The sequence below is a fragment of the Lactuca saligna genome, chromosome 7 (assembly GCF_052625555.1).
Source record: "Lactuca saligna cultivar CGN05327 chromosome 7, ASM5262555v1, whole genome shotgun sequence".
Taxonomy (NCBI): Eukaryota; Viridiplantae; Streptophyta; class Magnoliopsida; order Asterales; family Asteraceae; genus Lactuca; species Lactuca saligna.
The window spans coordinates 182,588,537-182,613,993 of NC_136423.1; the positions used below are offsets into that span (position 1 = coordinate 182,588,537).

Below are 25,457 nucleotides of genomic sequence, written 5' to 3' on the forward strand. Positions count from 1 at the left end.
TTAGCACAGCTACAAATCTACAATGCATTCCAAAAAACATAGGAAAGCCAGGAATCACATTTCACAGTTGTTTTTCTAGATCCCAAAATATATACGAGCACTTGGACACAAAAAAGTGTGATCCACATGAAGCAAAAAGAGAGCACAAGCTGACCTCTTAATTAATACTGATGATCAATTTCCCATAATCTGTTTCGCAAGAATACTAGCCTCCTTCTGCTTAAATTCCAAAGCTCTTCCAAATGATTTAAATAACCATCCAACGGTTTCCCAAAATCATCTGCATTGTATCTTTCAAACCCTAATCTCAGCATGTCCGGAACATCATACGGAAGAAATAATCAGGTTCCCCAAAGGTGGATCGTGCATGATTGAAATACTCCTTGAAAATCCAAAAACAATCACCACTTTGCAAAGGATTCATAACAATCTCTTCATTCGCTCTTTGTAATGGAATTTCTTGAGGTTTTTGACGCATTAGGTTCATGGTTTTTGAAGTTACTATGAATTTAAAAGTATTGCATTCCCCTAGAGGAAATGCCCGATCGGGATTCCTACCAGCTCCTCTTTTGTTGTTGTAACCGGGATAATCTTCAATCTTGAATTCGACACATTGAATCAATGTTAAACCACTTTGAGTTGCCAATTCTTCAATATTCCATGAGTCAAACGGGCGAGCAGCCTTGTGTGTCACATGAATTTCACCGTTTGGACGCAACATGCCACTTGCGTTTCTCAAAAAACCACGTACCAAATTTCTATGCTTCCTACAATTAGAGATTCATAATTTACAAATTTCTTTTGGTTTTATATACGAAAAGACTGATGGATTGTTTGAAACAAGAAAAGAAGCTTACATGATGACCAAGTCATCACTTTCCTTCCCTAAAAAACCAGCATGTGGGAAATTGTATACAATCCGGTCAAACTTCCGCATTCGAAGATCCGTGTGAAGCTTCATTATGGTTGAATCAACTCCGTGTAATATTTGAGCTCCAAAATTACACAACATTTCTAGGTTTGTTTTTGCTCTCTTGTATTTCTTCATAACAACATCTATTAATATATTAAGCCACAACCATAATTAACAGTTTAACAATTAATTAACACCAATACCTTACGCATTTAAAACAAAAAAATTGACTCTCATGCTATTTTTGACTCCTTTCATATTTTAATGTTTTTAGTTTTATCGTTTCAATTATAACCAATAACATGTCCACAAATTTGATACAAAAAAACTAAAAGAGTGTAAAAATTGGGGTTTAACAATTGTACTGCCTAAGGATATTAATTATTCGAAGTCTTTTAATAGGTTTAAGAACTCAATTACTTTGATGCCATATTTGGTACAACACAATATTTACGATTAAGTACAAATATAAGTCACCAAAACTTATTATTGAATTCTTAACCCTCAAACTTTTTTCAGTGGGTTTAAGCACCGAAGTTTATGATCAAATTTATTGGGATTCCTAATTTCTTATATGTAAATGCTTCGAGAAAAACAAAATAAACCTTTCATTATTTACTACCGGAGATACTTAACGAGAAAATATGCTCATGTCTGCCAAATAGAATGCATCAAGTGATCATGTGAACCCTAGATTTAACAGATGATCAAAGGAGTAGGGATTCGTTACCATAAGAATCGAGAGAAGATGCTACGATGTTGGAAGCAAACCCAAAAGACGTCGCCAAACTCAGAGAAAAAGAGAAATCTCCTTCTCCAACCAACAGTATTTGATGGTTCGAAGAGTAATGCTTCGCCCATTTTACTTCCCCGAGTTCATCGTTTCCGTTCACTGACGTTCGCCGTTCATGCGTCCGTACAATTTCCGCCATTATCACCGATTATCTGTCTGACATAAAATACTCCAGGGAGAAAGACGGGGGCGGAAAGGTGCAGGAACGTGGGTTACCAACTATCAACGTAAGCTATCTAATTCAAAAAGGACAAACAACTGCACCAAAAAATTACCAAATTGCCACTTAACATTTCGAAAAGGGATGCTGTGAGAACCAAATTGGCATGGCTTGACTCCTCGTACGGATAAATATGATTAAGACAACCTATCACGATTCGATTGCCGCCATCCGGTCATCGTCAGGCCATATCGCCATAATATATAGCTATGGTTAATTGGTTATGGTTCCAATTAGACCCTTCGACTTTGGGAAATTACCTAAATTATAAATATGGGATAGTCTATAAGAAACTTGTACGATTTGATTTAATTGGTACCTTGTTTTATTTTCTTGAAGTATGAGGGCATAAGGTGTATATTGTCGGGTTTAACAAGCAAACTATCAACATTTCGCAAGGGTAGCCTGGTTACCCCACGTTCCATGTCATTTACCACGTTATTAATTAGACAAAATTGCAAGTTTTGTCTATATGGTATCTCAAAAATTGGATGTTTGGTCTAAAAATTTTTGGGTTTCTACCAGTGGTCCAAAATGTTTGATTTGTTGTGAAATTGGTTCAAAGGCTTAACAGCCGTTTGTACCCTCCGTTTGTTTAAGGGTATTTCTGTCCAAAATGATTGATCTTGTAAAATATTTGTCAAATAAGGGTAACTTTTGAATAAATTAAATTCAAGTTTGATTCCACTTTGACTTTTGACTGGTCAAAATAGGAACCCGATTAGAAAGGGGTTAAGGGATTTTTTTTGTTCGTCATTTGATCGATCGTCAAGGGGAACGCAAAGGAAACATATACAGAACACGAAGGGAAGAACGAAGGCATAATTGATTTGGAGGAAGAGGAGATTGGAACGGGAATGAACCGAAGGCAGTCAAGAAGAAGGCACACAAAGTCAGCGAAGGTTCGATCGTTCTTCTGGCTGAAGGAAGGGGGTCCGCTGGCTTCTGATTTTTCCTCAATTTATTAGCAATCAACGATGGCCTCCGTGATTCGACTTAGGCCGAAGAAGAGGAAGAGAAAGGAGGATGCAACGAGGGGTGTTAGGAGGTGGTAGTCAATGACTCATTCTTCTTCTACTCCAGTCGTGAGGTGCGATGGGGAAAAATGAAGGGCACGGTAGTAGCGACTGGCGCCATTGGAGGCTGTGTTTGGTGGTCAGGCAGCCACGAGGAAGGGAGGTGTAGGTGATCGGTCGTTGGCTGGGAGAAGCACCTCCGATGCTTCACTATTTCGCATTAAAGGTGCCTCTTTTGTCTCGACTGGAAGGTACAATGGTGAGGGATCAAAAGGGAGCTTGTCGCCTCCCGTGTTTGCTTCGGGGAACTGCATGGGGATTTGGGGATTTGGCGGTAGATATCAATTAATTAGGAGGATAGGGTTTAATTTAATAAGATATTAAGAGAATGGGTGTGAATTGACATAAATACCCTCACACAAACAGAGGGTACAAATGGCTGTTAAGCCTTTGGATCAATTCCACAACAAATCAAACATTTTTGACAACCGATGCAACCCCAAAACTTTTTGGACCAAACATCCAATTTTTAACATACTATAGGGACCAAACTTGCAATTTTGTATATTAATTATAATTCTTATTATTCATGTGATTAATTGGTCGTGCGTGGGAGAAGAGGTTTTAAACAAGGGTAATTGTTTTTTATTCTTTCTCCTTCTTCGACCAAAAAGCTCCATTTCGCCTTCTATTCTCTTCAACAAAAATTTTGTTCGATCAAAATGGCACAATACATTATCGTTGAAATACACTTACAAGGAATATTTAGCATGTACTATTTTGCTTACATATAGGGTATTCACCAAAGGTTTGACAACATCGGTTCTACTTGAATGGATGTAAGATAATGTTTTGCTTTCATCAAACGATTTACATAATAGAAATGTCTTAATCTCTACTATTGTCTACCCAAGTTTAGATTGATGGGAATTTCTAATGACCTAGATTATTCTGAGTTCATAGTCACTGTGTAACATCCAGATTTTGAGGTAATTATATATTACGAGAAAAGAGGTTAATTGTGATTTATTGATATATTATATTAATAATATATTAACTGAAAAATCATATTATTTAATTAGTATTGATTAAGAATTAATTTGGAATTAATTTTATGATCAAAAGAGACTGATTAAATTAAGGGGACTGATATTGTAATTAACTATTAATTACAACATGGGATGTGGACTCTCAATATAAGGGATGTACGAATTCTATGGAAGCCCATAGAAGAATTTGTCTATATGGGGCCTTCTGGAAGGGTCTACTGGATTGCTTAAAGCTTTAGTTGTCAGATTAGGGTTTTGACTGAAACCCTAGCAGCTCAGCTATATAAGGACCCCCTAGGACTCTAAATTTCGGCCACTTGATTCCATGTAGAACCCTAGCCGATTTTGAGTACCTTCCAACCTCTCTCATATTCTTACAAATTGCTTTTGGTATTTGTGACTTATTGGAGGTATCGCATTTGAGGTACTAAGCTCTTGAAGGCCAAGGATTACTAGCTTCTACAAAAGGTATTCATCTAATCTTTGGTTTACGTTATAGATCTAGAAAATTGTATGCTAGTTAGGGTTCATGTTTTGGATATTTAATATTGCATGATAACTTGAGAAAAACCTAGATCCAAGGCATTAGGGTTGCATGTGCACCATATGATTGATGTAATGCTCAAAACACATCAGTGGTATCACAGCCTAGACTATTTTTCTGTTATTTGATGCATTGATTATTTGTTCAAAGATAAAAATTGTCGAAACTTGCAATCTGTCTGATGAACTCGACGAGTCCATAGTAGGACTCGACGAGTTGGGGCTAAAAGTAGTTCCGGTTCCCAACATCGGTTCCGGTTTTTAGACCCGGTTTACCCGGACCCGATGGACCCAAACCCGGATTACCCAAAACCCGAATAAAGCTAATTTTTAAACCTGAAACCGAAACAGGTTCTGTATATTTCGGTTCTAACGGTTCCCGTTCCGGTCCGATTCTGGTTCCGGTCCGGTTTTCCGGTTCTAAATCTCATCCCTAGTTTCTACCCTTGGGATTTGATGGTAGGATCCTTGGCCTTTTAATGTTTGGGAAGCACGCCTTGATGTGCCCTTATTCTCTGCAAGTAAAGCAAGCTTTTCCTCTTATTGGGCAGTTTGTAAAACTCGGGATGTCATTGTCAATACAGGTACATAAGCATAAATGGAGACTTACAATGTCTCAATATACTAACAATCTACATCGCCTTGAATCTCTTATTGTGCATGTACCTTTGTATCACTACCTGTGATACAAAGAAACTGAGTGGGTCAGGTTGGGAAACCTGGTGAGTACATAGGGTTTTCTAATATGATTACCCATTCTCGTTACTCTCTCTCTCTCTCTCTCTCTTGATAAGATCTATCTCAAGGGTTCTATCCTGAGGATTACTATAAGCAACGAATATAAAAATATTGCTTAAGGAATTTCCAATCATTATGTGTCGGTATAGGAAAATAGAGTACTCGAATGAACCCTCAACCCATACTCCCGGTTTGTATGATTCATTAACACCTATAGATTTTAAGTCTGTTAGTGTTCCACTGGACTGTCTAACATAGTCTATGGTCGTCATCAATATTGTGCTTGATGGCTAGTCTTTGTTGGGCTTAGTCTCTTGCCCTATCTTTGGCATGGTCTCTCGCTACTATTCTATCTCTGGTATGGTTTCTCACCATTATTCTATCTCTAGTATGGTTTCTTACCATTATCTCTTTTATTATAGTCTCTAACTATTATCTTATTTCTCTTATCTCCTTCTACCTGTCCTACCGTATATATTATGACTACGGTAAAATACATACACACACACACACACACACACATATATATATATATATATATATATATATATATATATATATATATATATTAGGAAAAATCATTATCTTATATAACACAGATATCAAGAACTCGGATAATAAACACATATAGCATTCAGGAAAATTAAATACTTGATATATATGTGTAAGCTGAAGGTAACTATGCACTCACTTGATTAAAGTGTATGCCTCAAAATCTGGACAGAACTTCGCCTAAGCACTTTAACTTTTCTTTTGATACGACCTAGGTTTAATTATCGATAAGTCTTAGTTTATTACCTCTTATGACTAATTAATAGTCTAGACTCCTCAACAATCCAAATGTATACTAATCTATAGTTGAAAAGGGACAACCATGTAGGATCATATCATAGGTAGGGTCCGTTTGGTATATAGAGTATATTGTTTGGAAATCTCACTTTAAACACACCACTAAATCCAACCTAGACATCATCCCCGTAAGTAGATCAATTATTGATATAACGTTGGAGCCACTGACAAATTTATTTATAGATTTATAATAATGAGTTATGACTATCTATATAAGTTACACTGAAAGAGATAGAGTGTAGCTTAACTTACAAAGATTTTCCTGACAAAAGTTAAGAAATTGCACTGGCAGAGCTTCTACTCGCTATCTACTATTATTTCAGGGATTACAAGGCTTCATCTTTGTCTAAAACTAAGGGAAAATGGGCTAAAATCGAAAGCAACTCGACATAGAAGGTCTTGGGAAGTCTAGGAAGGGAATGAGGCTTGGCCTCCTATTTATAGTCGGTTTTGGGGTGCACGGCATGCAAAAGAGGTACATATCGTGTATTTTAAATCTACGTCTCCCCAATCACTTTGTGCCACATGTCGTCCTCTGTGTGGTACGCGTTTTCACTTTCTAGAAGCGTGCGTCGTGCACCTGACGTGCACTACACACGGGGAGTAAAAAACAGATTTTGTAAATTCCATAACTTTTTCATACACACTCTGTTTTTGATGTTCTTTATATCTTCAGAAATCTCTCAATGAGATCTACAACTTTCCTTTAGACTCCATTATCTAATTTTGAATTTATTTTTTGTCTCTATTTTTATAAGATTAAATGATTTTTGCTAAAATCATAACTCTCTCGTACGGACTCTGTTTTTTGCATTCTTTTTCTCAAATTGTTATCTTAAAGAGTATTACGATTGTTCTTTTGGTGACTTTGGCTAAAAGTCAATCATTCTCTTCATAGCTTTTAGCGTCACACATTCATTATGTGTGGCTGATATTTATATGTTATAAAAATCATATCCAATTCACATGGAGTCGGATTTCTACGACATATATATTTTTGGGATTGGGACGACGTGTACTTTCTAAATTATATATATATATATATATATATATGTTTTGGCGCACTTATTTTTTTTTTCCATTTACGGACGATTCGGCTGATTTTTCCTTAATACGAAACTTATATTATATTTTAAATACCTAGTTCGATTTTGCGGGTGCTACACTTATAGTGATCAATTTTCGTTTATTTATGGTATATAGCCTAGTGATATTGAAAAATTTCTTAGACGCATTTTGACTGACACTTGGTGGGCAATTCCTTTGGCGCCAAAAGAACTTATCATATGTCGATCAGATCTTTTCAATTCAAATATTTGTGACTGGATATTTCATAATATATGGACCGAATACATAGACATATAAAAAACAAAAAGTTATGAGATAATTAAAGTAGATACCTTCGTAAAGCTATGCTTGTTTCGATAACTTGGCCTAAAAACTTAATTTTCATTCTCTTTCTCATTCGACATGTTGTTAGTTGATTTGGGGAGTAATAGCAACAACCGTTTGTAATGAAGCAGAAGAGAGCGGTGTTGAGAGAATTTGATTCGGTGTGAATTCAATTGTTAAGTCCTTCCCCTAATCACCAGGAAAGGCTTTATGTAGGTCTTGAAGAGCAGAACCTGCAGAATTCGAAAGAGAAACTAGAATTTAGAGAGTGGATCATACGTTGAGGTTTGAGAAGAAGCTAAAAAGGCACACCATAAGTTGAAGAATTAGTTGATGAACACGATATGAGGAAATTTACTTTGCGTTTCACTCGATAGCATCAGAATTATAATTTGAGGTAGTTTCACTTGATAGCATCAGAATTTGAGGTGACAATGAGGAGTTTTTGAAGGTTTCATCAAGAATTTAGAACGAAAAGAGCCATGGTTCTGGAGAGATTCAATGGTTCATCTGAAACGACAGTGCAACAACAATGATATACACGAGATGAGGTTTGGGGGTATTTGATTCAGTGTTATGCAAGTATAATTGTAATGGTACGTTTTTTTAATCTAATGACTAGAAATTTGATCCTAAAATCTTATAATAACTAATGATCTCAATAGAACTTTACTCTCTCTCTCTCTCTCTCTCTCTCTATATATATATATATATATATATATATTATTTTTTATTTTTATATACATATATTACTTAAGGTGACATATTTCTAATGGCATTATATATATATATATATATATATATATATATATATATATATATATATATATATATATTATTTTTTATTTTTATATACATATATTACTTAAGGTGACATTTCTAATGGCATCATGTTACGTACAAACCTTGCCACCATAATAAACTTTTTATAACTATAGAAAAAACTATAAAACCTTAGAGCATTCACAATACATAGTTTAATGGAAGAATTGAATGAGATGACATGTCTAATTGGCATTCAATGGATTAAACTCTACCATTATATTATAAGATGTAATGTTGACATTCAACAAATATGAAATTTAACTCTTAAATATATATTATATTGAACTCTACTGAGTTCAATGTATTGTAGGAAAGCTAATAGAAAATTGTATAGTAATTAAAATGTTAATCCTTTAAAATTATTGGGGATACTGGTTAGGTACCTGTTGGAAATGTCTTGGTGTCCAAATGGTTTCAGAGTAAAATTAGAGGGTACACGACGTTATCTTCTATAAAAACTTTAATAATAAGGAAAATAGAACGCATGAACTAAGAAGAACAATCGATATGTATAGAGAGTAGGTAGTAACAAAGGATGGGCTGTAATGTAAGGATATGAACATAAAGATCGATGCAAAACAATTAAAATAACACGATTATCCCCCAACTCTTTTCACTACTTCGTGCAGAGCTTTGGTTAGTATTTGTATCCCTTCACGTACAGACTCTCTGAAGCCAAACCACCGGCGCCCTCTCCCTCGTACTTACCGAGAGTCGCGTCGGAGTTTGCCTTGCACCGTGCCAAGAACACGGCCTGTGCCGCCGCCACATTCTCCTTTTTCCCGCCCCATGTCTTCAGGGTGCTCGATTGCAGTGCTCGCCCAAATGAGAACGTCAGCGTCCATGGCTTCAACACCTCCAACTTGTTCATCGCGTTCAAGTTCACTGTCGCCTGTTCCTCGCTTTGACCACCCGACAGAAACACAATTCCTGGCACGGCTGCCGGCACAGTCCTACGTAGGGCTGTGACGGTGTATTCAGCAATCACCTCCGGTGTCACCTGTTATATCATTGAAAGATATAAAATATATGCCTATTCATAGATTTTCAGTTTTCAGCTCTGTTGATTTATGTATGATGGTACGTACCTTAGGGCTATCAGAGCCGGGTGTAACCATGTTAGGTTTCAAGAGGGTTCCTTCAAGAAGCACGTGTTGCTCATTGAGAGCCTTGTAAACCGCAGCTAGCACCATCTCGGTTGCATACGCGCATTTCTTGATATCATGGCTTCCGTCGGTCAATATCTCCGGCTCAACAATGGGTACAAGACCATTCTCTTGACAAATGATTGCATAGCGAGCCAACCCTTGGGCGTTCTGTTGGATAGACAGCTCCGAGGGTTCAGTCGCTCCAATCTTAAGCACTGCACGCCATTTCGCAAACCGGGCACCAGCTTCGTAGTACTTGGCACAACGAGCACCAAGTCCATCTAACCCTTGAGTGGTGGTCTCACCATTTGTGCCGGAGAGGTCAACCACACCCTTATCGACTTTAATCCCTGGAAGGACATTGGCCTCAAGGAGAACGTCAACAAAAGGCTTCCCGCTGGCGGTTTTCTGGTAAAGGGTTTCCTCGAAGAGAATGACACCGGAGAGGTAAGTCACTGCGTTTGGAGCAGTGAAGAGAAGTTCACGGAGGGCTTGACGGTTTGACTCGACATTCTCAACGTTGATGCTCGACAGACGTTTCCCGATGGTTCCGGTGCTCTCGTCTGCAGCCAATATACCCTTCCCCGGTGTGGCGATGTACTTGGCATTCTTGATCAACTCATCTGCAAGCCATAAGTCGAGTATTACAGTATATAACGATAAGTATATACTATATACTATATATACAATACAATTATGTAAAGAAATTTCTATAATATTACCGGCGTACTTTCCGACGAAGGCTGACATGGCTTACTACTGAGGGAGATGGTGAGTGTGATGCTGAGTACAAGACGAGAAATCAAGAAAGCAGGATGAGTGATCTTTATAGATTTTTATTTATTTTTCTTATTAAAAAAATGGAATGGGAATATGCCAAGTGAGATTCAATCGAATCAGTGATCGACAAGTGTTGTGCCCTTCAGCCTAAAGAAAGTTATCAAGCTGGGATAAGAGGGGAAAATGGGTGATGATTCGATATGCCAAATGGCAGTTTGGTTCTTTGCATTTGGACTCTTTGTTTATCTATCTTGTTCTTGTGAACATCGTTCATAAGCCCCTCATCCACTTTTGTCCTTTTGAAACACATACATACCCATTGCAAAGTCCATATCCGTACTACCATGCACGTATAGCTTGTTCCCTCATATAGTTATATATGTCTCTAAAAATTAAAAGGGACTCTATATCTCCAAGGGTCAAAATGTCATATAAACTGCTTATAACTTATAAAAATCTAAATTTAAAGGTCAATATATCCGTGCTACATACACACCCATTGATTTCTTCTACGGGTTCCTGAATTTGATCACTGGGCAGGGAAGATGGAGTCGTCAAAGCATATCTTATTTGAGTGATATATATTTATTACTCTTACTCATATAAATTATCATATCATTAGAAATACAAGCACTATTACACTCACATATGAGATACACAAGGCAATTGGAGGGGTACGCATAGAATTTCCCATGTTATTTTTGTACGATTCTAAGGCACGAATTCATAAATGTCAAATATTTATAATATATTCTTTAGTACAAATGTCAGGAGAAAAATCCTGGTATTTCATACAATTCATAAAGTCGTATGTAGTCAGGGATCAAATAGACAGTCGAACAGATGATCAACCCAAGAGCGAACAATGAAACAAGAATATCACAATAAGGTATTAGACCAAGAGTTCTCACGCTATCCAACTTAGAATACATATAAACCAAGATATCACTACCATATAATCATGAAACATAAATATCACACCCCCGAACCAGACGGCGGATATGTCCGGGGGCTTGAGTGTGACTTCATTTTGTAATATCATCACATTGTATATAATTGAAACAAGACAACACCATTGTCATACATATCAAAATACAACTAACATTGTTTACATCAACTATAGTATCATAAGTTACATGCCAAAATATTCAACGTATGATGATAATAAAATTCAACAAATTCCACATGTTCTTGTAGACCTTTCCGCTTAACGATTCCATGAGAATACAAGTTATTTTGAAAACGTCAACATATATAATGTTGGTGAGTTCATAAGCATGTTCGAATGAAAAGTTTTGTATTGTTAGTAAAACACCAGAAAATCTGATATTTTCTGAAAAATAGTTTGAACGTGATGTGTCAAAATCAAGTATTAATGCATGTGTGCTTTCTGTTTTTGGAATGTATATAAAGATGTAATCCAGTTAAAAATCTTGTATTTTCTATTGTAAGTAAAAGGTATTGTTTAACTGTGTATTTCCCCAAAAAATCCTATATTTTTTGTTTATAAGAGTGTTGTGGCCTCAACCCTAAGACCGAATATCAGTGTATGTATGTTTTCGTATCAACAAGGTTTTATAGGTGTTCCATAAAGTTATGTTGGAGAGAATCTCTAGGTGAGCCGTTTTAACCATACTTGATTATGACGAATTCGCCTGTCGTGGCGTTTTTAGGCGTCGCCTTGATGTTTGTCACCCTAGACTGGCCTAGTCTAACTGTAGCGAACAGCTCAGGTGTGGGATGTCACCCCGTATAGATCTATACACAAACTCTCGCTCTCCCTCCAGGAGACTCTGGTTATAACTACAGGCTACGATCGTACACTCTAGAAGTGTCAACCTACATGTCTCACTAGATCCTTAACTGTGTTTATGCGAATATGGTATCATGTTATGTATAATGTTTTTTTGGATACGTTTTATGTTTGAAAAGTCCAACGAGTATGTATGTGAATATACAAGGCCCAACGGATATGTAGGAGGACCACTAAGGCCCAATAAACATGTAATGCATAGTATAGGCCCGATAAGCATGTAAATGGGCCACAAAGGCCCAATAGGCATGTGTTGTACATTCCGGACCCAATAAGCATGTAAATGGACCTTTAAGGCCCAATAAACATGTAATCAATGTATTTAGTCTGTTTGTTTTTGTTCGATTATTTACCAAAATAACATAAAGGCCTAATTTTTGTAATAGTGATATTTTTGGCCCGATATCATGAAAATTGACATCTTCGGCCCAATTGTATATAAGTTGAAATTTTTGGCCCAAGTAAATATAAATTGAAGTTTTCGGCCCATTATTATAAAAATTTACAATTTCAGCCTATTTATATATATAATTTACATTTGCAGCCCTTTTTAGATAAAAATGACATTTTCGACCTATTTATATATATATATAATTTACATTTTCAGCCCATAAAACTGTAAATTTGCATTTTTTGATCAAATTTGTGTTAAATGACAATTTAATCCAAAAAAATCATAAATTTATAATTTAAGCCCAACGAAACCGTAAAGGCCCACATTAAGGCCCATTATATGAAATTTTAACACTTTTAGCCCTTTTAAAACTATGATTATTATAAAGAACCATTTTTATGTATACATGACTCTTTTAGTCCATGTAAAACCGTAAGTTTCATAAAACTCCATTCCTTTTTGTTTATTTGTCTTAGTTTTTCAACATCCTTAACATGTTTAACACTTTCATCTTTATGGTAAATTGCATAAAGTGTCTTAGTTTACATATATTTTTGAGATCTATGAAGTTATTTACATAATCAAAACGTATAACTTAGAAAACACACATAAACGTGCACAAATACATTGATCTAGCACATAAGCAAATTGTATCCTCCCCTAAAACATAGTAGAACCAAAAAACAAGGGGTATTAACTCACATTGCTTTGATGTTTTCGGTTTTTGGTGTTGAGATGAGGAGATCTCGGCCCTAGGTGTGTTCTTGAGATGATTTTCGAGCTCAAATGTGTTCTAAGAGCATAGATCATAAAATAATGTGTGTTAAGAAGAAATTTAAAGTGTAAACTTGAAGTTAAACTTCTTGAGTAATAGTAGCTTACCAAAATGGATGAGTTTTTGATGAAGTTCTCTTGAAACACCCACACAAACCCACAAAATTTTAAAGAGAAAAGAAGAGTTCTTGAGAGGATATTTGGGAGAGTTTGAAGGTGGAAATGTGTGTGTTTGTGGGTGCTCTTGGCCGAGAGTAATAAGAGAAGAGTGAGAAGGATTTTGCTAGTTATTACATGGTGGATTAGAGAGTTTTAGCTTAGTTACATGTAAGATCAATTGCATGGATACCCTATATACATTAGTGAGGTGACAAGTTATTAATAAACCTCATTTTCTCCCTTTTTTTGTTTTATTTAGGCTGAGAATGGGCTAGGAGAAAAGGAAATGAGATGGTTTGGGCCTGTAACACCAGATTCCTAGTACGATTCTTGTTTATATATTTTTCTCATTTTGCCTTGGACTCAGCAAGTTGGAGGCCCGACTCGCTGAGTAGGAGCGATTTTGGCACGGGATTTAAGTGAGGGACTCAACGAGTCGGGTCCTAGACTCGGCGAGTCCATGTTGGACGAGTAAAACCCTAACCAGGGTGTTTGTACCCTATTTAAACACTTTAACTCGACCTCCTTTGTCCCTAACACTTCCAGAGAGCTGTAGAGCGAAACCCTAGCCCCCATATTGTTCTTGTGAGTGATTTTTGGCTTGGTGAAGGAAGTTTGGAGCTTAGAAAAAGAAGGAGGAGGTTGAAGAGTGCAATGAGGGGAAGTAGATCCAAAACCTACACTATGAGAAGCTTCCATTCAGGTAGAAAAGTACCTACCTTGATCACTAGTTCATTAGATCCCCTTTTGTCCCTAATTGATGGTTTTCAAGCCTTAAAACCTCAAACCCCATGTAGTTATGCTCTATGTTCTGAAAGGACTTCAGATATGGATCTTATGGACACCTTAGAAGTGTAAAGTTTATGTGGTTGAAGTGATTGAGGTCCCTATTGAGTGTATGACCTCATAAAGAGCTTGGAATTGCCTTTTGGAGCTCATAGGGCCATGCATGCATGTAAAGTTTGCAACTTTACGTGATAAGCATACCCTAGGAGCTTACATCTATGGTTTAGAACCGTTGCATGTCTCATATTTGGTCTGTATGAGAGGAGGGTTGAAAGGACTCGGCGAGTTCCAAAGTGGACTCGGTAAGTTCTATGAAGATAGTCTTAGACTCGACGAGTTGGATGAACAACTCGGTGAGTCCTTTGAAGATTGCTTGGAACTCAATGAGTTGTTCTTCAAACTCAGCGAGTCATATGAACTGTTACTGAGTTAATAGGGGTTTAAGTGTAAAAGGTCTAACCCTTCGTAGTTGCACGCGGGATGAGCAATTTAACGTGTAGCAATAGTCCCAGAAACCCAAATCCTCAACATGGATGCTCTGGTGAGGATTTAGAAGCGATTAGGAGAGGGACTCGGCACAGACTCGCCGAGTCCAGTCAACTGGAAGTTGACTTTGACCAAGGAGTTGACCTTGGACCAGGGGTAGGTCAGTCGTTTGACCTAAGGGTATTTAGGATTGACTAATCTATGCTTATGGATTTATATTCGGAGGATTGCCGGTGCAGCAGTCAGTCATCTAGCAAGCACACTTTCAACAACTACTTTTCGAGGTGAGTTACCTTCCAGTAGCGGTGGGTCTACGGCCATAATGTCGGCCTACCAGTAGGAGTTGTATGTTAGATGATTGTCTTTGTGATATCATCTAGGTTTTCTACTACCTGATATGTTAAATGTTGGCATGATATGTTGTATGTGATAGTAGTAGAGTTCATTGTTAGGACCGAAGGGTAGGTCAGGCACCCCAGATATGTCTGACAATATGTGATGGTATGTTTGTATGCTGACATGATATGTTATATGAGATAGGGTAGTAAGAGGGGAATAGTCCCTAAGTGCGGTTGTTAGGACCAACGGGTAGGTCAGCACCCCAGAATAGTTTGACATGGGTAGGTCAGCACCCCAGAATGGCTTGATACGGGTAGGACGGCACCCCAGAATGGCCGCACGGGTAGGTCGGCACCCCAGAATGGTCGTACCAGGCAGGTCGGGCACCCCATAATTGCACGGCAGTATGTATGCTATATGATTGTTTGATATGTAGTACGATGGGGGAACTCACTAAGCTTTGTGCTTCCGTTTACAATTTTGGTTTCAGGAACCTCTTCAGCGAAGGGGAAGGGGCTGGCGTGGTAGCAGCACATCATACACACACTTCCGTTTTCCTCATCATGAGATATTATGGGATTTGTACTCTGACATTATTATGATTTATGTTTTGGGTTGCAGACACAAAATATGTTTTAAGAAATTATATGGTCGAATGTTGTTTATTTATAAATATTTTACAAAGTGTTTAATTGAAAATGAAATTTTTGGATTTGAAAAATTGGGTCGTTACAGGGCCATTCCTTGACCTAGTTCGAAATCATGAGGCTCAAAATAATATTTTTCGGCCCATTGGGCCTTTATGAGGGTTCACTGCCCAATGGCACCCAAGGATGTCGTTTACTGCCCATTTGGGCTTATGATACTAGTTATGGCCCATTAGAAATAAGATGATCTGTTCTAGGCCTATGTGACACAAAATATCCTAATTTCATGGAGGTGGGTCAAATTGAAAGTTTATTGGTCCTTTAGGCCCAATAAGAGAATCCTAGTCCATATTAACTTGAACAGAGATTTCTAGGGCTTTCAATCCATATGAGATGTATTGTATTAGGTTTTGAACTTAAATCAAGAGTTTGGATTCAAATGGATAGTTTTGATTAAGCATAGAGGATGATTTTCACTTAGAGTACATGCCTTACAATAGATGGTGTTTACATAAGAATAGAATTTCCTAGCGAAAATGCTAGTTGTGACATCCCCCCCCCCCCCCCCCGTTAGAGGGAATTTCGTCCCGAAATTATTTCGAAAGGTAGGATCATGAATGATAGAATAGGTGAGGATACTTCTGATTGATCTGGTCTTCACGTTTCCATGTGAATTATGGTCCATGCTTGGCATTCCATCGAATCTTCACAATCAGAATGCAGCTCTGCTTCGTACACTTCACTTCCCTATCCATTATTTCGACTGGAGTCTCTCGAACAGGAGATTCTCGTTTATTTTGATCTCTTCTAAAGGAATGACAAGAGTTTCATCTGATAGGCACTTTTTCAAATTCGAGACGTGGAACACGGGGTGTACGTTGCTGAGCTCTAAGGGTAGTTGCAACTTATAAGCTATCGGACTAATTCAAGCAAGAATCTCAAACGGTCCGATGTATTACGGGTTCAGTTTTCCCCGTTTCCCAAAAAGGATCATTCCTTTCCAGGGAGAGACTTTCAATAGTACGCGATCTCCGATTTGGAATTCTAGAGATTTTCGTTGTTTGTCAGCATAACTCTTTTTTCGGTCTCACAACGCTTGGAGTCGGGCTTTGATTTGGATTATATTTTCGGTAGCCTCTCGAATGATTTCTGTCACCCCATGAAGTCCCACGATCTCCTTGATGTAGATTTGTGTCAACCTTTCCATCTTATAAGATTCTTTTATTGGTAGGAAGTGATCAGATTTAGTTAACCTATCGGCGATTACCCAGATAGCATCCAATCCGCCTGCCGTCTTAGGTAACTTGGTTATGAAATCCATGGTAATCCTTTCCCATTTCCACTCGGGTATTACTGGCTGTTGTAATAGCCCCGAGGGATTTTAATATTCCACTTTCACCTTGGCTACACATAAGTGGCGATCTCTCCCTTCATATTTGACCACCAGTTATGTTGCTTTATGTCTAGGTACATTTTATCTGAACCCGGATGGATGTAATATCGCGTCTTGTGGGCTTCATTCATGATCACCTCTCTGAATCCACCAAGTTTAGGGACCCAGACTCTATTTATGAAGCATTAACTTCCGTCCTCCTTGGCTTCAAAGTTCTTATCCATCCCACGCAGTGTTTCATTTGCGATGTTCTCTGGCTTCAATTAATTTGTTTGAGCTTCCTTGATCTGCGAGGTTAGGTGGGATTGGATGGTTATTGATAGGGTTTTAACCTGGCGACCTGAGTATTCTTTTCTGCTTAGGGCATCAGCCACCATGTTATCCTGGCCTAGGTGGTACTTGATCTCGCACTCGTAATCATTTAGCAGCTCAACACATCTTCATTTCCTCATGTTTAAATCATTTTGGTTTAGAATGTGCTGGAGGCTTTTGTGATCGGTGAATATGGTGCACTTTGTACCGTAGAGGTAGTGCCTCCAAATCTTTAGGGCGAAGACCACAACTCCCAGCTCGAGATCCTGAGTGGTGTAATTTACTTCATGCGCCTTTAGTTGCATGGATGCATAAGCTATCACCATTCTGCACTGCATGAGGATGCATCCTAACCCTTGATTTGAAGCATCGAAGTAGACTATGAAATCTTCAGTCCACTCTGGTAAGGATAGCATTTGTGTCTTACAAAGGGCTTGCTTCAAGGTTTGGAAAGAGGCTTCTTGCTTTTCTATCTACTTGAAGGGCACACCCTTTTGTGTCAATGTGGTAAGGGGTTTGGCTATCTTGGAAAAATTCTGGATAAACCTTCGATAGTAGGTTGTGAGACCCAAGAATTAACAAATTTATGTTGGTGTTTTCGGAATCGCCCAACTTTCAATAGCCTTGATCTTAGAAGGATCTACATGAATCCCTTCCTTGCTGACTACATGGCACACAATATCCTAATTTCATGGAGGTGGGTCCAGTTAGATCCCAAATAGGATTCCTAGGCCCAAAGTAGTCAAACTGAAAGTTTATTGGTCCATTAGGCCCAATAAGAGAATACTAGTCCATATTAACTTGAATCAGTATCTCTATGGTTTTCAATCCATACGAGATGTATTGTATTAGGTTTTGAACTTAAATCAAGAGTTTGGATTCAAATGGATGGTTTTAATTAAGCATAAAGTATGATTTTCACTAAGAGTACAAGCCTTACAATAGATAATGTTTACATGAGAATAAAATTTCCTAGCAAAAATGCTAGTTGTAACAATAAACATATAATATATACTAGCATATTACATACCCTTACCAACTATCCTTCCCTAGTTACCCTGCCCAAACATAACTCCTAACAGTATTATGAGATCATTAGGCAAGACCCTACTAATCTAACATACCTCGAAATTAAGAGTCATATATTGCATATACATAACACGGAGTTATCCTAGTTAACTAGCATACTTGTAATCCAACACTACCCATATCCTACAATACAAAGGATATACAACGGGATACGTGTCATAGTGAGAAACTCACTTAAACTGAAGAACCGGAGAAGCACAACAACACTCTCGCTGTAACATCCCGAATATACGACCCAAATTTTTCATTTTTAAGTTTACCAAATTCACAAACATATAACATCATTGATTCTAAAACCATTAAAACACAATATAGTTATAGTGTTTAATCAAGACAATCCATGGGAAAACATTATCAGAGGATAAGTCCCAAAATCTCTACTTGCGAAAAATCATAGTGTGATGCGACGCGATCAAGTCGGCCCCTTCCTCTTCGAGCTGGAAGTACCTGAAACACAAACTGAAACAGTAAGCATTAAGCTTAGTGAGTTTCCCCATCATACCACATACAAAGAAAATATATTGCCAAGTATATTCGGGTGCTGGCCTATCCCCTGCGGTCTATTTCAATCGGATACTGTCGAGCATATGTGGGTGCTTGACCTGCCCCTTCGGTCTATTTCAACTGGATAATGTCGAGCATATATGGGTGCTCAACCTACCCCTTCAGTCTATTCCAACCAGATATCGGGTCTATTTCACCCCTACCACTACTATATGATATCACCCATAATTCATAGATTCATCAAATAATACATGCATAACCGATAATTATCACAAAGACAATCATCATGCCATATCATAACTATTGGATCGGTCTTGATGCCTTTGACCCATAAATTCTACGAAAGGAGACTCACCTCAACTGTTCATGTGAAATCGTACTCCTCGAATGACTTGGGAATCCTCTCCCTATATCACAACAAATTTCCTAATTAGTCATTGGATCTAAACCTCGCCCCAAGGTCCAAACCTTGACTCATAACATAAAGTAAGGTTCCCTAATATTTTCCCCATTAGGCCTCTTCCTCCCAAGGCCCAACTTTCAAAATAAAATGTCCAAGTCAAACCAAATAACCTTTAAGGCCCAATATGGCCCAATACCATAAATCAAAGGACTGGGACTAGAGGCCTTAGTTCACATGTGGTGTACTTGGCACATACGCCCAGCATACGCTCGCCTTGACCGGATATGGGAAGTTGACCCAGTACGCGCAACGTACCAGGGGTACACCCAACATACCAGCCAGCCAACTTAAAAACTTCCTTTTGACTTAATCTATTAAGTCCTAACGTCCAAATCATAGATCCATACCCCTAAAGATGTGCTAAATCGTAAAGTTATAAACTTTATGCTTTTGCATGCATGGAAGGTGATTAAGACACAAATTAAGTCCATAAGCTCATTTAGTTTCTATCTAGCACTTGCAAGGTTGAGGCTAAACCATCAAGCTCTACTAATCATGGTATGAACCATGTCTAACAAGGTCTGATTATGCCTCTCAGCCACACCATACAGAAATCAAAGAAGGCGCACGAAGGAAGGCAATAGCACTAGCTTGATAATTTGTTCTGAGGAGTTGTGGTGTCTTAGGAGTTGTCAATTGTGAAACTATTCCACATTCCATGAGGTAGTCGTGGAACTCAATACTAAGATACTTACCACCTCTATCGGATCTAAGCATCTTTATCTTCCTACCCAATTAATTCACGATTTCATGTTTAAACTATTTGAACTTTTCAAAGGTTTCTGATTTATGCTTGATTAAGTAGATATAGGCATATCTGTTATAATCATCAGTAAAAGTCACATAGAATCGATTTACATCCCTTGTGGTGGATCTGAAGGGCCTACACACAGTTACGTGTATGAGATCCAACAATCCCCCTCTCTTTCACAAGAACCAGTGAAAGGTGATTTTGTCATCTTTCCTAATAGACAAGATTCGCATGTGCCATATGACCTTAAGTCAAATGATTCCAACATTACATCCTTTTGGAGTTGGGAAATGCGTTTCTTGTTTACATGTCCAAGAAGACAATGCCACAACCATTCTTTGTCTATACCATTAGATGAATCAATTTGAAAAACACTATTACCTAAATTGTCTACAATCATCACAATTTCATACACACCATCACAAGGTAAAGTTTCAAAATAAAAAAAAATACCATTTTTAAAAGCATAAATAGAACCATTCTCATCAATAAAAAAATACCTAAAACCTTATTTGAATAATGCATAAAAAGAAATAATGTTTCGTGTCGTTTCTGACGAGTAGCAACAACTTAACAAATATAACCCTAACCCACTACTAAGAACTAATCCATAAACTCCAATCTTGGTGACAGGTGAAGATCGCATATTCCCCATGATCAAGTGCATCCTTCCATGATCCATATCCTCACTTCTTTTTAGCCCTAACAAATTAGAACAAATGTGAAATCTTTATCCTCTATCAATGACCAAAGAACGAGAATATGATGAGTTATTAGATAAGATGGTGTAAATACCTACCAAGGTTGGCTTCACCTTGCTATCCTTGATGTCCTACAAGTATTTCAAGCGGATTCATTTCCAATGGCCCTTAACATTGCAATATAATCGAGTGGCCTCTTTTGGGTCAAAAATAGGGCAAGCATTAGAACTCGATTTTCCTTTGGTTCTTGTACTTGACGACCTAGCGTGGGACTTTCCCTTGTAGTTTTTCTTTGGAGGACCTTTCCTCTTTTACCCTTTACCTTGACCTATGGCCAAAATCGGAGCACTAGCAGGTGGAGGCAACACTTTTTCCCTTCTTTTCTGCTTCATCTGTTCGCAGGAGTTTGTGCAATTGTGATAAAATAGTTTCATTGTTGTTCAAATGATAGGTCAATATGAATTGATCATAACAACTTGGTAGAGAGTTCAACACTATGTTGATTGCCAACTCTTCATCAAAATTCACGTTGAGCTTGATTAGCCTCTCCACATATCGTTGAATTCTTTGAATGTGGCTACTAACAAACTCGTCCTCCTTATTCTTGCTATCAATAAGGGATTTTACCACCTCTTACTTTTCCTAATGAGCTCGCTTATGATATTTCTCCATAAGGTCCTTGTTCATCTCGTTCGGCCAATAATCCTCATAGTGCCATTGTAATCCCGGAGTCATTGAGGCCACCATGATGCACACAGCTTTCATGCCATCATTATAGTTTTTCCTGTAGGCGACCAATTCATCAGGAGTGGCCTTCTCTTTGTCAATTTCATCCAATGGTTCCTGAAGGACATATTCCTTGTCCTCAAAACGAAGGGAAATTTTAATGTTGTGCATCCAGTCGTTGTAGTTGGTGCCATCCAATTGCCACCTTCGATCAAATATTCTACATGGAGAAGTTGTTGGAAGGGAGGGGAGGAGGAGGAGGAGGAACCTTAAAACGACCCAAAAACACGACCCAAAAATTTTCGTTTTTCAATATAATCAAAACCATAATATAAGTAACATAACATAAAACATACGCGATGTATCCCCAAAACATAATAAAATATTATGCGAAAAACTGTATCATATTACATCAACCCAAAACATCAAGAGACATCCCCAGGATAAAAGCTATGATGTGGTGTGTGTGCGATGCTGTCACCCCGAGCTCTTCCCTTTGCTTGCGGAAGTACCTGAAACCAAAACTGAAACTGTAAGCACGAAGCTTAGTGAGCTCCCCCAAACTACCACATACCATACAATAACATATAAACACATATTGGGCCTTGCCCACTGCATCGGGCCGAAGCCCGGAAACTGCATCGGACCGAAGTCCGGAACTAACTGCATCGGACCGAAGTCCGGAACTAACTGGGACCTTGTCCCCTGCATCGGACCGAAGTCCGGAACTAACTGCATCGGACCGAAGTCCGGAACTGACTGGCTGAACATGGCATAGCATAACACATCAACTAGCATAACACATATACGACATGCTACATCGGGCCGTGGCCCGGAACACATAATACTTAACACATAAAACATAGCACATAAATCCTGTTCGAGCCACGAAGGCATCGAACATACTAACTACTGCATCGGACCTAAATCCGGAAGCTACTGCTAACTGAACGGGCCGACATTGTGGCCTTAGACCCGTTCCTACTGGAAGGAAACTCACCTCATAAGCTGGCTGCTGAGTGTGTGGCTTGGAAAGCTAACGGCGGCTGCTCCTGAATCTCCTCGGCTACAAGTCCATAAACACACTCAATCAAATACTAAACACTGCGCTTGGGGTAAAATGACTCTTTTACCCTCGGCCAAAGCCAATTATCTTTTGGGCTGACTCGCCGAGTTGGGCCACCCAACTCGCCGAGTCCCACTCTCACTTTTCACTCTTACTCACTGCTACTCGTCGAGTCTGGCATCGACTCGACGAGTACCCTCTTGATCCAAGAACTCAGACAATCTTCATCCGACTCGCCAAGCCGGATGAACAAACTCGACAAGTTGCTCTTGATCCCAAGAAGATTGCCTTGGACTCGCCGAGTTGATGAACAACTCGCCGAGTCCCTCCATCACTGAGTTCACCCTCAACTCGCTGAGTCCACTCTCTAGCTCACTGGGTTCACTCGACACTGGCAAAAACGAAGGAATCGGGAACTCGCGACCCAACTCGCCGAGTCGTTCTTCCGACTCGCCGAGTTGCCGCCATGCAACTGATTTTTACTTGATTTTGTTTGAATCCAATGCATACAATTGATAGATCTGAGTCCAATAAGCTGATTTACCACGTAAAGTTTCCAACTTTACGTGTACAACCTCATGAATAAGGGAAATAAGGCTAAAAGATGCATAAAATGGGTAGATCTATGGTTATCATGCAATATAACTCCAAAAAGACAGTAGATCTGGGCTCTACAACACCCCAACATTAAGATCCATAGATATTTCGACTCAATAAGACGTTCATGCAAGTGTAAGGCTTGGAACAAGCATCAACTAGCTCTTAGGAGAGCTCTAATGGAAGTTTAAAGCATATAACAAGATGGAACTCCGAAAATACCTCAATTAACTCTGATTTGGCCTTGGATCTTTGCACTACAACACTTCTCCTTGCTTCTTCCTTCTTCTCCTTCTTCACACCGGGAACGGGTCGTTACAATTCTCCCCCACTTGTCTCAGACTTCGTCCTCGAAGTCTGCTACGGCTGGATCTGCAAATAACTCCGGGTAGTGCGCTCTCATTTCCTCTTCAGCCTCCCACGTCCATTCAGACCCCTTCCGGTGCTGCCACTGCACCTTTACTAGCTGAATTACCTTGTTCCTCAAGGTCTTGGTCTTCCGTTCCAGAATCGCGACCGACTTCTCGATATAATTTAGGCCGCTATCAACCTGAATGTCCTCTAAGGGAACGACTGCTGTCTCATCCACCAAACACTTCCTCAACTGCGACACGTGGAAGGTGTTGTGTATCTGACTAAGCTCCTCAGGGAGATCTAACCGATAAGCAACCCGACCCACCCAGGCCAAAACCCTGAAAGGACCAATAAATCTGGGGCCCAATTTGCCCCTCTTCCAGAACCTGATGACACCTTTCCAAGGTGAGACTTTCAGAAGAACCATATCTCCCACCTGGAACTCCAAGTCCGAACGCCTCCTGTCGGCGTAGCTCTTCTGCCGACTCTGCGCAGTCTGCAGCCTACTACGGACCTGCTGGATCAATTCCGTCGTCTTGAGCACCACTTCGGTGCTCCCTATAACTCGCTGACCGACCTCGCCCCAACAAATCGGGGTCCTGCACTTCCTGCCATATAACATCTCAAAAGGAGGTCGATCAATACTCGCATGATAACTGTTGTTATACGAGAATTCCGCTAACGGAAGATACGTATCCCAACTTCCCCCAAAATCTAAAACACATGCCCTAAGCATGTCCTCGAGAGTCTGAATCGTCCTCTCGCTCTGCCCGTCAGTCTGAGGATGAAAAGCGGTGCTGAAATGGAGACGAGTACCCATCTCGTCGTGGAATCGCTTCTAGAATCTGGACGTGAAACGAACATCTCGGTCCGACACCACCGATACCGGCACTCCATGACGTGCCACAATCTCTCGCACATAGATATCGGCTAACTTTTCCACCGATATACTCTCCTGAATCGGAATAAAATGGGCACTCTTCGTCAACCGATCCACTACTACCCATATCGAGTCCACCCCGCGTGCGGTCCTGGGGAGTTTGGTGACAAAATCCATGGTGATATCCTCCCATTTCCACACGGGAATGTCTAACGGCTGCATCTTGCCATGAGGTCTCTGGTGCTCCGCCTTGACCTTCCGGCAGGTCAAACATCTCTCCACATACCAAGCGACATCTCGCTTCATGCAGGGCCACCAATAATCAGGTCGAAGATCTCGATACATCTTCGTCGCTCCTGGGTTGATAGAAAATCGAGACTTATGAGCCTCGTCCATCAATACTTGACGTACCCCACCCCAGTACGGTACCCACACCCTACCATGAAGCGTCAACAAACCCCGACTGTCGTAATCAAATGAAGCTACTCGGCCCACTACCCTCTCGCACTTCTGCCTCTCCTCCTTGAGGCCCTCCATCTGAGCCTCCTTGATCCGCTCCAACAATGGAGTGATCACTGTCATCCTCATACACAGATCTCTGATAGGGGCCGCCGACACCTTACAGCTCAGGGCGTCGGCCACCACGTTGGCCTTCCCTGGATGATAAAGGATCTCACAGTCATAGTCCTTCAGCACGTCTAATCATCTCCTCTGCCTCATGTTCAAACTCGGCTGATCCATAAGATATCGCAAACTCTTGTGATCCGTGTAAATAGTACAGCGGACCCCATAAAGGTAATGTCTCCAAATCTTGAGGGCAAACACAACTGCCCCCAGCTCCAAATCGTGGGTAGGATAATTAGCCTCGTGAGGCTTCAACTGTCTCGAGGCATAAGCTACCACATGGCCTCGCTGCATCAATACTGTTCCCATACCTGTGATCGAAGCATCACAATA

At 39.4% G+C, this 25,457-nt stretch overlaps 2 protein-coding genes across 2 annotated transcripts; both read right to left on the reverse strand.

Moving 5' to 3' along the window:
• Positions 1 to 2,105, reverse strand: LOC145005079 (uncharacterized protein At4g26485-like). Its single transcript, XM_078964127.1, has 3 exons — positions 1,644 to 2,105; positions 858 to 1,056; positions 1 to 767 (listed from the first exon to the last, which is right to left on the reverse strand). Exons 1-3 carry the CDS (start codon positions 1,843 to 1,845, stop codon positions 308 to 310), a joined length of 861 nt encoding a protein of 286 aa, XP_078820253.1. The 5' UTR covers positions 1,846 to 2,105; the 3' UTR covers positions 1 to 307.
• A 6,723-nt stretch (positions 2,106 to 8,828) lies between these two features.
• Positions 8,829 to 10,357, reverse strand: LOC145005076 (fructose-bisphosphate aldolase, cytoplasmic isozyme 1). Its single transcript, XM_078964124.1, has 3 exons — positions 10,209 to 10,357; positions 9,427 to 10,109; positions 8,829 to 9,338 (listed from the first exon to the last, which is right to left on the reverse strand). The coding sequence occupies exons 1-3, from the start codon at positions 10,234 to 10,236 to the stop codon at positions 8,976 to 8,978; spliced, it is 1,074 nt and encodes a 357-aa protein (XP_078820250.1). The 5' UTR covers positions 10,237 to 10,357; the 3' UTR covers positions 8,829 to 8,975.
• Between the last annotated feature and the right edge of the window lie 15,100 nt (positions 10,358 to 25,457).

Excerpts from the sequence above, each read along its gene's own strand:
- LOC145005076 (XM_078964124.1), bottom strand. The coding sequence starts at position 10,236 with ATGTCAGCCTTCGTCGGAAAGTACGCCG. Across the intron at positions 10,110-10,208 it reads CTTCGTCGGAAAGTACGCCG|ATGAGTTGATCAAGAATGCC; the intron begins GTAATATTATAG and ends TATGGCTTGCAG. Across the intron at positions 9,339-9,426 it reads CCGGCTCTGATAGCCCTAAG|GTGACACCGGAGGTGATTGC; the intron begins GTACGTACCATC and ends ATGATATAACAG.
- LOC145005079 (XM_078964127.1), bottom strand. The coding sequence starts at position 1,845 with ATGGCGGAAATTGTACGGACGCATGAACGGCGAACGTCAGTGAACGGA. Across the intron at positions 1,057-1,643 it reads ATCTTCTCTCGATTCTTATG|ATGTTGTTATGAAGAAATAC; the intron begins GTAACGAATCCC and ends ATATATTAATAG. Across the intron at positions 768-857 it reads AGTGATGACTTGGTCATCAT|GAAGCATAGAAATTTGGTAC; the intron begins GTAAGCTTCTTT and ends CTCTAATTGTAG.